This window comes from Amblyraja radiata, chromosome 9 (assembly GCF_010909765.2).
Source record: "Amblyraja radiata isolate CabotCenter1 chromosome 9, sAmbRad1.1.pri, whole genome shotgun sequence".
Classification (NCBI taxonomy): domain Eukaryota; kingdom Metazoa; phylum Chordata; class Chondrichthyes; order Rajiformes; family Rajidae; genus Amblyraja; species Amblyraja radiata.
The window spans coordinates 14,193,187-14,206,357 of NC_045964.1; the positions used below are offsets into that span (position 1 = coordinate 14,193,187).

Consider the following 13,171-nt stretch of genomic DNA (forward strand, 5'->3'; position numbering starts at 1 on the left):
AAGGGCTAGTTTGGATTCAGAATTGGCGTACCCATAGTGGTGAAAGGGTGTTATTCTGGCTGGAGGTCAGTGACCAATGGTGTTGGGATCTGCACTGGAACCTCTGTGGTGGTGATAAATGACTTGGATGTAAATGTAGATGGGTTGGTTAGTAAATTTGCAGATTACACCAACATTGGTGGAATTGCAATCAGTGAAGAAAGCTGTCAAGATTGTTTTATTGTCATGTGTTCCGAAGCGGAACAACAAAATTCTTACTTGCAGCAGCACATCAAATATGTAAACATAGCATTCTGTAAACTGAATCTAGACGTTACAGTTTACAGGCTCCTGTAGCACCCTCCCGATGGCATCAGTGAAATGAGAGCGTGGGTGGGTCTCTGATGATGATGGCTGCCTTTTTGAAGCAGAGACTCCTGTAGAGCTCTTGGATGGTGCGGTGGTCTGTGATGGACTGGGCAGTGACCACAAATTTTTGCAATTCTCTTTTTTCCTGGGCGTTCAAGTTGCCAAACCTGGCTGTGATGCAAATCTGTCAATATACTCTCTACTGTAACCTTTAAAGGAGTATTCGTTGACATACCGAATCTCCTCTATCTTCTAAGGAAGTAGAGGCATTGATGGGCTTTCTTTATGATTGCATCAATGTGTTGGTTCCAGGACAAATCTTCAGAGATTTGCATGCCCAGGAACTTGAAGATTTTGACTCTCCACCGTCGTTCCGTCGTTGAAGACAGGATCCTCTACCTTCCTCTTTCAAAGTCAACAATCAGTTCCTTGGTTTTAGTGAGGTTGAGAGCAAGTTTGTAGTCTGGCACCATTTGGTCAGTCGATCGATCTCCCTCCTATACTCTGACATGGTCATCTGTAATTCGTCCAACAATGGTAGCGTTGTCGATGAATTTGATGATGGAGTTGGAACTGTGTCCGGCTACACAGTCATGAGTATAGAGTGAGTAGAGCAGGGGACTGAGCACACAACCTTGAGGTGCTCCTGCGCTGATGGTTATCGAGGAGGAAGTGTTGCTGCCAATTCGTACAGATTGTGACCTGTCGATGAGGAAGTCAAGGATCCAGTTGCAGAGGGATATCCCATGGTTTTGCCTTGTAGGAAGTGATGGCATGCATGTCTTGCCACAGCTGCCGAGCATCCGCCTCATCCTCCAGTTTAGAACAAAAGGCCCTTTTGGCTTTTTTGATGGCCTTATCAAGGTCGAAGAAGTTGTGCAGTTCTGGTTGCCTCATTGCAGAAAAGATGTGGAAGTTTTGAATGGGTGCTGAATAGATTTACCAGAATGCTGTCGGGTGAGAGAGTATTAGCTTAAAGTAGAGGTCGGACAAACTTGGATTGTTTTCTCCGGAGATTTGAAGGTTGCGGGAAAACTTGTTTGTAATAAAATTGTGAGAGGTGGGGTGGGATAGAGAGCGAGGGAATGCCGGGGCTACCTGAAGTGAGAGAAATCAATATTCATACCACTGGGCTGTAAGATGCCCAAGCTAAATATGAGATGCTGTTCCTCCAATTTGTGTTTCGCCTCACTCTGACAACGGAGGAGACCTAGGACAGAAATGTCCATGTGGGAATGGGAAGAAGAATTAAAGTGTTTAGCAACCGGGTGCTCAGGTAAGTTCAGGCGGGCTGAGCGAAGGTGTTCAGCGAAACGATTGCCCATTCTACGTTTGGTCTTGCCGATTGAACAACGGATACAGTGGATGAGGTTGGCGGAGGGTTTTTTTTCTGATGACTGAATCTTTGGACCTATATTCCTCAAAGTGTGTTTTTTGTATATTTGTCTGGCATACATAGATGGTTGAGTAAGGAAGTGAAAGGTAACCACGGTTACATGTGAATGTGGAGTTGTGGTTGCATTCAAATCAATATTCTTACTAAATGTCAGAGCCGGTTAAAGGGGCCAAATGAACCCAGTCCTTTTAGTTTGTATGACTGCTGAATAATATGCTTAAAAATTAGGTGTTGCTGGAAATCCATCTCTCTGGCATTTTGAGTATAGGGGCCTTGAGAAATTGGGGATGGTGAGTCTGAATCCTTTACTCAGTATTGAAGTAGTCAGTAGGTCTGGCTGCATTTGTGTAAAGGGAACCAGAGGTAACGTTACAGGTTGAAGCCCCTTTGTCAAAACACTTCTTCATTTTCTGCTTCCTTTATTTTGTCTTAATCTGCATTGACTGGGTTGAAATCAGTGCTGCCTGTGAATGGAGTCTGATCTGCTGAACAACTCTTCACTCTTTTCACTTCTGGTTCATTCATCATGAAAGCCATCGGCAGAACTCCAGGTTATGTAAACCTCTTCATAAAGGAATGTTTTGTAACTCATGGCCCAATTTTATATGTGATATATTGTACAATGTTATATTGTCCAGGGATATAACTTTGTTCAAAATTTAGAACAATCATTCTTAACGTGGACTAGCTCCTAAATCTACTGATTTAATTAAGTTTTTACTTGAAACTGAAGATTAATCACTTCCATAAAATGCATTCTGTAAATTAGGCATTGCACTTAATTTAATATAGAAGAACATTTTTTCATATACCATAACTTTTAAATTAAAATAAAATTTTGGTTTAAATTTGCTACATCACATGCCATCCAAGTGCCGTCATCTTTTGACTAACACAGTCTCTTTATTGAAGTTTGTAGAGATAAAGATGAACAAAAAGAATATTCATAAATTTCAGCAGAGAATGGCGTACAGAATGAATGTTGCTATGTAGAGGGAATGTTTTAAGAATGTTCTCCATCTCTCATGACAAGGATATGAATTGTCCCTGTACTGTTTGCCCTACAGTGCCACTGTCAGTAACTACTCTGACTGGTGAACTAGTTAGCAGAAGACATGAACTGAACCCCAATTCTGTCTGTGGGTGCAGAGGTCTTGAGTTATGAAGGATGGCAGTCTGGTGCCTTGGCGTAATGTGAATTGAGTGTTTCCTTTACTGGTTCATTTCTCAAGGAAGTCACAGGCAGGGCTCTTTGCATTATAAAGAGCATTTCACAAAGGAATGTATTATGTAGTAAATGAATCATCTCTAAATGGCTTATATTTTGCACATTCTCAGTGTGATGCCATCCAATATGTGAAGATGTTGGAATTAATTTTATATAATTAAGGTTTAATGCCATTCCTGCATGATTTAAACATCATGAATTCTTATCTAGTCAGGGTGTTCTTTTTAAAAAAAAAGGCAAAATCATTTCTTTATTTCAAAGCTGACCCCATTCAGTATCCACAAAGGCTTTCAAATCATTAGATTAGTTTTCAAAATAGTCATTCAAGTTCAACAGAACATGAGCAAATTCGAAAGATTGTATTGTTGAATGTTTGTTGAAAGAGATTAACTATTGTACCCCAGAACCTGTTGGGAGTGTCGAAGCATGCATTCCCATTTTGACTTGACAAAGGTTGACTGGTTTGTAGTTACCGATCTGATAATAATTATCACGTGCATAAGTATCAATTGGGCTTCAAGCCAGGCAGGTTTGACCCGTTCAGTGCCAGCCCCGAGTATATTCGGGTCATGGCCAATAACTTGGCAGTGAACAGGTTAATGTGTCCCTTTTGTAGAGTAGAGCCTGCGGGTGTACTACACATGTGCTTATTCCTTTCTACAAGAACTGAACTATCCAGCTGTAAAAATATCCTTTATAATGTCGTATTTTATTTGGTATATTTATATCTATTCTGTACAAGACAGAGGACTAATTCAGTAATGAAAAGATGGAAACCAAAGTCACAGCTTTAAATGGAAGCAAAATCCCCCTTGCCTGTATCCTATCACTTGCCAGACTTTTTCCCACCCCCACCGCTCTTCCAGCTTTCTTCCTCCATGGTACACCAGTCTAAAGAAAGGTCTCAACCCAGAATATTCTCCAGAGATGCTGCCTGACCCGCTAAGTTAGTCCAGCAATTTATGTCATTTTTTCACTACTTTAAATGTTTCCCTTATTAACCTGGGTTCATGTTGGTTTGGACTAACTTTGATTTCCACTGTGTGATGATTTTGCTCCCAAGATCTGCACAGTTTTCCACAAAGGGTTAATTAAATTGGTCGAATCAGACTATAAACATGTGTGGATGTGCTTCAATTTATTTTCCTGGTTTACCAGCCATTAAGAGGTTTTGTTTTGTCATGAGATGTAAATAACTTGAAGGCAGTGTATAATTTTGAAGTATAATTAACTAAATTCACAATGCTCATATTCCATGTTGAAGAGTATTAAGGCTAGGAATGGCGTAAGTATGTTTAAACATTTTACACATGACCATAATTCACAAATAATGACAGCTCCTTCCGAATGATAAACAGGATTGGGAAAATTTTGGGTACATAAAAATGCTGGAGAAACTCAGCGGGTGCAGCAGCATCTATGGAGCGAAGGAAATAGGTAACGTTTCGGGCCGAAACCCTTGGGAAAATTTAGAATTGTTTTCCACACAGTTGCTTTGCAATCAGGAGGAAAACACAAGATTGTTGGACCTTGTGTCGTCAAGATGATCCAGAGCTACATTGTTCCATAAAATAAATTACTTGGGCAACTGAAATAATATGAATTCTTTGCTACAAGTGTGTTCACAAAAACAACTTAAAGTTAAAACTTAAATCAAAATGGTCGAAGCATAAAACATAAACCTGCTCAATCTTCAGAGAAGTTAACTTTTGCTTCATTTTTAAAAAACTCCAGCATCTCATCAAAACATCTGCATGGTGTATGAAGTCATGCTCAACGGCCCCGATCTGGTAAATGAACAGGCATTTTGAATTAATGAGGCATTTGGATGCAGTACAAAGTAACTGGATTGAATTCTGAAGATTTTCACCTAATTGAAAAAGAAAGCTGCCTTAATGATTCTCAAAGATGGTACTTATTTCATTGTATATTCCCTCTCTGTGCAATTTTGTTCATGTTCATAAGTGATAGGAGCTGAATTAGGCCATTCAGCCCGTCAAGTCTACATCGCCATTCAGTCAAGGCTGATCTATCTCTCCCTCTTAACCCCATTCTCCTCCCTTCTCCCCATAACCCCTAACACCCAGACTAATCAAGAATCTATCTATCTCTGCCTTAAAAGCATCCATTGACGGCCTCCACAGACTTATGTGCCAATGAATTCCACAGATTTACCACCCTCATCAAAATAAATTCCTCCTCATCTCCTGCCTAAAGGAAAGTCCTTTAATTCTGAGGCTATGACCTCTGGTTCTAGACACTACCACTAGTGGAAACATCCTCTCCACGTCCACTCTATCCAGGCCTTTTGGTAAATTTCAATGAGGGCCCCCCCCCCCCCCCCCCATCCTTCTGAACTGCGGAGAGAGGCCCAGTGCCGTCAAACGCTCATCATTTGTTAACCCACTCATTCCTGGGATCATTCTCGTAAATCTCTTCTGGATTCGCTCCAGCGCCAGCACATCCTTCCTCCGATATGGAGCCTAAAATTACTCACAATACTCTAAATGTGACCAGCGCCTTAAGTCCCTGTCCCACTTAGGAGACCTAAACAGAAACCTCTGGTGACCTTGCCCGCCACCCATGGTTTCCATAAGGTCACTCTCCCTAATGGTCGAAAGTGGTTTCCACGTGGTCGAGGCTTCATCTAGGTTGCTGCTACTTTTTTCATCATGATTAAAACTGGCCTTGACTAAAAATAGCTTGCCGTTTTAAAAATCGATAATTTTTTTGTTGTAGATCTAGTCGAAGCCGGTTTTCTTCATAGTCGAGGAAGGTTTTCAACATATACTTGGGAAGTGGTAGGAGGTTGCAGGTCACCTCGACCTTGAATTTTTTTTGGGTGGCGGGCAAGGTCACCAGAGGTTGCTGTTTAGGTCTCCTAAGTGGGACAGGGGCTTTATAAAGCAATACATCCCTGTTTTTGTATTCTAGTCCTCACAAAATAAATTAAGAAAACAGTGATGTCTCTGCATTCTGCATGTTATTTGTGCTGATAGTGAACGCAATGTGTTTTAAATTTGGATTAAGTCAAATACTGCCCTAGCTCTGCATAAAACTCAGAATTGTGCATTCAGACGTGCAGCAAGTCTGGTTTAGCACAATGCTTTTAAGAATAGTATGCATGGCAGAATTAGTTACTGCCTGGTACTGTTATAACTACTGGCAAATTGATGTTGTAACAAGCCTGGGCTGGTGAAAGTAATGCTACCGATTGTTCCAGCCTTTGACTGGGTGATGGTTTACATTATTATGGCTTGGCTATTGCAGCACACAACCTCTTGGCCCGGCCGTATGTCAATACATAGAAACATAGAAACATAGAAATTAGGTGCAGGAGTAGGCCATTCGGCCCTTCGAGCCTGCACCGCCATTCAATATGATCATGGCTGATCATCCAACTCAGTATCCCGTACCTGCCTTCTCTCCATACCCTCTGATCCCCTTAGCCACAAGGGCCACATCTGACTCCCTCTTAAATATAGCCAATGAACTGGCCTCGGCTACCCTCTGTGGCAGAGTTCCAGAGATTCACCACTCTCTGTGTGAAAAAAGTTCTTCTCATCTCGGTTTTAAAGGAGTTCCCCCTTATCCTTAAGCTGTGACCCCTTGTCCTGGACTTCCCCAACATCGGGAGCAATCTTCCTGCATCTAGCCTGTCCAACCCCTTAAGAATTTTATAAGTTTCTATAAGATCCCCTCTCAATCTCCTAAATTCTAGAGAGTATAAACCAAGTCTATCCAGTCTTTCTTCATAAGACAGTCCTGACATCCCAGGAATCAGTCTGATGAACCTTCTCTGCACTCCCTCTAGGGCAATAATGTCCTTCCTCAGATTTGGAGACCAAAACTGTACGCAATACTCCAGGTGTGGTCTCACCAAGACCCTGTACAACTGCAGTAGAACCTCCCTGCTCCTATACTCAAATCCTTTTTCTATGAAAGCTAACATACCATTCGCTTTCTTCACTGCCTGCTGCACCTGCATGCCTACTTTCAATGACTGGTGTACCATGACACCCAGGTCTCGCTGCATCTCCCCTTTTCCTAGTCGGCCACCATTTAGATAATAGTCTGCTTTCCTGTTTTTGCCACCAAAATGGATAACCTCACATTTATCCACATTATACTGCATCTGCCAAACATTTGCCCACTCACCCAGCCTATCCAAGTCACCTTGCAGTCTCCTAGCATCCTCCTCACAGCTAACACTGCCCCCCAGCTTAGTGTCATCCGCAAACTTGGAGATATTGCCTTCAATTCCCTCATCCAGATCATTAATATATATTGTAAATAGCTGGGGTCCCAGCACTGAGCCTTGTGGTACCCCACTAGTCACTGCCTGCCATTGTGAAAAGGACCCGTTTACTCCTACTCTTTGCTTCCTGTTTGCCAGCCAGTTCTCTATCCACATCAATACTGAACCCCCAATGCCGTGTGCTTTAAGTTTGTACACATCTGTGCCCTTTTTATTTGACCCTTGTGTTTGCTGCTATAAGTAACTCTTGATACAAAGCCTCTGACCCACACAAGTGCTATGTCGTTAGTTGCTGAGGTTCCCTCTGTGCACCTCAAACAAAACAGCAGTTTACAATATGGAATGATTTGTATGCCATCCAGCCACATTCTTATACCCTAGATCCCTGCTGTTTAAACCTTCTTCCTTGCAACCTGACAGAACATCATATTTGATAAATATTTGAACAATTCTGGTAGTAAGGTGATAGGGAGTTGTTGTTCCTGAAAATGAAACATTGGGGCAAATACCACTTGAGATTTCCGTGCACACTTATCTATTCACCTGATCACTGGGGCGTCTGCATCCATGCCAAGCTGCTGATGGAAATTGCAAGCTGAGAACTAGGCAACCAGTTTTTATCCTGCATCTCCCCCTACGTCCTTCCAGTTGTTCCGTCAGTATTTAGCAAACACCTTGGAAGACGACGAGAAACAACTATGGACTGGATAGAGTAAGACACTTGAAGTCTTGTCATTTAGGGAATGGTATTTAAATGCAGGGCTTCCAAAGAGTGACTAGGGTGTGAATAGTTTTGATGATGTTGGTTGCTTTGTCAAGGCGCCGTGAAGTGTACGATACGATACAATACAAATAGAAATGTATTTATCCCAGGAGGGAAATTGGTCTGCCAACAGTCATAAAACACAACAATATACATGAAACATGATATTAAAGTGATGAGTGGAAAGGATCGGGTATGTGCAAAGATTGGGGAGGAGGGGAGAGAGTCAGTCTACCCTACGACAAAAGGGGGAGGAGTTGTACAGTTTAATAGCCACAAGGAAGAAGGATCTCCTATGGCAGTCTGTGCTGCATCTTGGTGGAACCAGTCTGTTGCTGAAGGTGCACTTCAGGTTGACCAGTGTGTCATGGAGGGGGTGAGCTGTATTGTCCAAGATGCTCTGCAGTTTGAGGAGCATCCTCCTCTCCAAGACCACCTCCCATGAATCCAACTCCGACCCCAGGACGGAGCCAGCCTTCCTGATGAGTTTGTTAATCCTGTTGGCATCGGCGGCCTTCGCCCTGCTGCCCCAGGACACGACAGCGAAGAACATGGCACTGGCCACCACCGATTGGTAGAACATCTGCAGCATCTTAGTGCAGACGTTGAAGGAGCAGAGCCTCCTCATAAAGTACAGCCGGCTCTGTCCCTTCTTGTACAGGGCCTCAGCACAGTAGATGGAGATGGGAGGGGGGGGGGGGGGGGGGGGGGGGTGATGGAGCCTAGTTTGCATGATGGACTAAGCTGCAACCACAACTCACTGCAAAATTTGTGGTCTATTCCTCATTTCATGGCTGAAAGACCATCCTTTGAGTGTAACTATAGTTCTGGATTACTTGGACAAGAGAAACTATCTGTCCACGTACACTTTGTTAAGGCCCCAAAGCATTTTGCAGTTTCAATGTTGTCTCAGTCTTGTAAAATAATAGGATGATATTTCCTACCCTCTGATCTGCTGGAACCACGCCAGAAATTTGAACATTTTGGGAGATGATAACCATCCGCTTTAGCCACCCCTTTCAAAGCTCTGGAGTGGCAGTCAATTTGTTCTTGGAATTCATAAATTTTCAGTCCCAGTATTTGTTAGTACTTTGCTAAAACTTTCTTTTAGTTTCCTCATTTACACTGGACAGATGTTCATTACTTCTAGAAGTGTTTTGACCTGTGAAAATGGCCACTATCTTTTAGTAACCTTTGCTTTCCTTCTCTCTCCATCCCTTTCTCCACCCTGGTTCTCCGATTAGTTGCACTGTCCTCCTCATTAATTTACTGTTTGTATGCCTCGTTGTCACCTTCCCCTCAGCCAACATTGGGAATGGGAGTGCCAACATCATCCATTATATCCACAGATCCTGGGGGTTACATGATTCATCGCAGGCCCCTTAACTGAAAAGAGCATTCATCCAAACCCGTTAAATCGGGTGTCTTAACAATAACACTCTGCTGAGAGAATCTTACATTTCTGGCAGCCCTATCCCACAAGACCAAGGGAAAAGTGAGTGCAGATTTGTTAAAGAGAAACAGCCACCATTTCCATTTGCGATATTTGGACAATACCAACTGTGAAGTATCAAACACATGGGTACTATTGAGACCCTCAGAGCATTGGCAACCTGGTGATATAATTTTATCTATCATTATGTATGTATCTGTAAACCCTTTTATGCCAATATACTCTAATTTAAAAAATAAAATGTTGTTACTGTTAGTCATTGCAAATGTGTCAGCACCAAATCTATCAAAGTATATTGGAGCTTAAAATACTCAAAGCGTTGCCGGATGTGAGACTGTCTTTTGAATCTTTTTTTCTGTGACACTTCTACATTGAAATCTTAATTCTTCTCTCAGTAATCTTGTTTGTCCTCCATCTGCAGGTGTACCAGGATCTTGGCACTTCAGTGCTTTCAGGAGCCATTGAGGGTTACAATGTCTGCTTGTTTGCCTATGGGCAAACTGGCTCAGGAAAAACGTACACTATGATGGGAACACCAGTGAGTATTCATGTCATGTTTTTTTATATTTGTTCTGCTGTCATTCTGAAGTAAAGCATCGGAAATAACCCAAGTGCTGTTCTATGTCACTTTGTTAGTTTTATTTATTTGTCCGTTATTCCTCATTGACTAACCAATTCACTACAGTTATGAAAGGCGCTCACTATACACCATGTCAACTCTGCGCAGCTGTGAGACTGCGATTGGAATAATGCCACGTGGAATCTTCAGTAGTAAATAACTTAGCTTGCCATTTTTCAGCTACCCTTATACATGCTGACAATCTCCTTTTGCGACTCAGCAAAAAAAAGTCTTTGAGTGGTGTTCAAACTGAAGACTTTTTCACTTCAGTTCAGCCTATTTCCCTGGAAAGAGTCAACAAGAGAGCATTGAAATGTGTTTGAAATGCAGTTGCATTGTGCAAAATACAGCACTCATTTATGCATCACAACACCCAACAAACACATTCTTCATTCAATTTCCTGAACTATATGTTGAATGAGAAATAAATATTAGCCAGGACACGGACGAATTGCACTGCTCTGCAAAATGCTAAAATGCTGGAAAGAGTACAGAGAAGATTTCCAAGGATGTTGCCAGGGCTAGAGGGTCTGAGCTATAGGGAGAGGTTGAGTAGGCTGAAACTCTATTCCTTGGAGCACAGGAGGATGAGGGGTAATCTTATTGAGGTGCATAAAATCATGAGAGGAATAGATCGGGTAGATGCACAGAGTCTCTTAACCAGAATAGGTGAATCGAGGACTGGAGGACATAGTTTAAGGTGAAGGGGAAAAGATTTAATAGGAATCTGAGGGGTAACGTTTTCAAACAAAGGGTGGTGGGTGTAAGGAACGAGCTGTCAGAGGAGGTAGTTTAAGAAACATTTAGACAGATACATGGATAGGACAGGTTTGGAGGGATATGGACCAAATGTAGACAAGTGTGGCTGGGACATGTTGGCCAGTGGGCCTGTTCCACACTATTACTCCGACTCTATGTGATCTTCTCTGTTCATCTGAGAGGCTAAGTGGACCCTTGAGTTGTTTTCGTATGATCAAAACAACTCTATCATAGTGTGATTGTAGCACATAGAGCCATGTAAGAATTTGGTATTATTCAAAAGCTTGACCAAGTGGTAGAATGTGGGGGGAGTTGAGAATTTAAAAAAATGGGATTAATGTAGTGTAAACTGTGTGATGTAGTGTAGGTCATACTGCCGTTGTACAGGGCCCTGGTGAGACCACGCCTGGAGTATTTCAGACTCAAACGGACCTTTCATATGAGAGGGCTGAATTCCTGATCTCCAAATTTAACTCTTTATGGCCCTTGCACATTTTTTATCTGCACTTTCTCTGTCGCTGTAACACTATGTTATGCACTCTGCTTTTCTCTTTGCATGATCTGTTGTAATCATGTATGAATGATTTACGTGGATAGTAGTCAAACAATTTTTCACTATTTCACTACACATGACACTAATAACCCAGTACCACAGTGAATTGGTAAATTGGATCCAAAGGAAAGATGTTAGTTGGAGAGAGGTTTTTTTTCTAGCATATGGTTTACGATCACTGGTGGTTTGCAAGGATCACTGACGTGACCTCTGTTGTTGTAATATATATTAATATAATATTTGGAAGCTAATGTAAGTGGTCTGATACCAGATGACACAAAAATTGGTGGATGGTTTGGACGTTTGTCAATGCAGCAGTATATATTTCAGTTGTAAATTTGGGCAGGGAATTGACAGATGGAGTTGATTCTGGACAAATGTGTAATGACACATTTTGGGAGGTCAAATGCAGAGGGATGTATATGGTATTTAGCAAGACCTTTAGGAAAATTGATATTCAGAGGGATCTTGGCATACAAATCCATTCCATTCTCAAGGTAGCAACACAAGTGGATAGAGCAGTAAAGAAGTTAAACACCATGCTTAACTTTTACCGTTAAGGCATTGAGCAAAAAGGTTGGCAAGTCATGTTGCAACCATATAAAACTTTGGTTAGGGGTCTCATTGGACTATTGCGTGCAGTTCTGGTCACCGCACTGAAGAACGTAAAGATCGTAATGAGGATACAGAAGAAGTTCACATGGACAATGCTTAGATTAGAGAGTATTAGCTATCGTTAGGGGTGGACATATTTGGATTGTTTTCACTGGAGCATTGGAGGCTGAGGGTCAGCCTGATAGGAGTATATAAAATTGAGTGGCATAGATAGGATAGATGGGCTTTTTGCATTGGTTGGAATGACAAATACTGGAGGGCATAAGTTTATGGTGAGATGTGAAATTTTGAAGGAGATCTGGGAGGATGGTTTGAGAATAGCTCCATCCAATACTGCAAGAAATTGGAGCGAATTGTGGACACACCCCAGACCATCACTCAAACCAACGTCCCTTCCCTTGACTCCATTTATACCTCACGCTGACTTAGCAAGGCCAGAAGCATAAGCAAGGACAATTCGCACCCTGGCCACTCCCTCTTCTCCCCTCTCCCATCAAGCAAAAGGTATAGAAGTGTGAAAACGCACACCTCCAGATTCAGGGACAGTTTCTTCCCAGCTGTTATCAGACAACTGAATCATCCTACTTCAACCAAAGAGCAGTCCTAAACTACTATCTACCTCATTGGTGACCCTTGGACTATCTATGATCGAACCTTACTGGCTTTACCTTACACTAAATGTTATTCGCTTATGTATCTATACACTAAGTGGCTCGATTGTAATCATGTTTTGTCTTTCTGCTGACAAAAGCTTTTCACTGTACCTCGATACACTTGATAATAAACTAAACTAAGACTAAACTAGCAATGGCAAGTTTTATTACGCAAAGCGTACAGTACCTGGATCTCAGGCAGGGAATGTAGCAGAAGCTGATACAATAACATTTAAGAGGCATTTAATCAGGGATTCCCACCATGTTGCAGGCAGATAAGATTAGTTTAAATTAACAGATATCATAGAAACATAGAAATTAGGTGCAGGAGTAGGCCATTCGGCCCTTCGAGCCTGCACCGCCATTCAATATGATCATGGCTGAATGGAAGGGCCTATTCATATGCCTGGTAAAGCAGCTGGCCCTGATGGTGTATGTCCCAGGCTACTAAAAGACTGTGCGGCTCAGCTGGCGGAGCCGCTCCAGACCATTTTCAACCTGAGCCTCCAGTCAGGGAGGGTACCAG

At 42.2% G+C, this 13,171-nt stretch overlaps 1 protein-coding gene across 2 annotated transcripts in view; it reads left to right on the top strand.

Moving 5' to 3' along the window:
• The window catches only part of stard9 (StAR related lipid transfer domain containing 9), a 182,831-nt gene that overhangs the window by 64,309 nt on the left and 105,351 nt on the right, over nt 1–13,171 (top strand). For both annotated transcript variants that reach the window (XM_033026744.1, XM_033026745.1), the window contains exon 4: nt 9,868–9,984. In XM_033026744.1, coding sequence (XP_032882635.1) covers nt 9,868–9,984 — 117 coding nt within the window. The remainder of the gene's footprint in view (nt 1–9,867; nt 9,985–13,171) is intronic.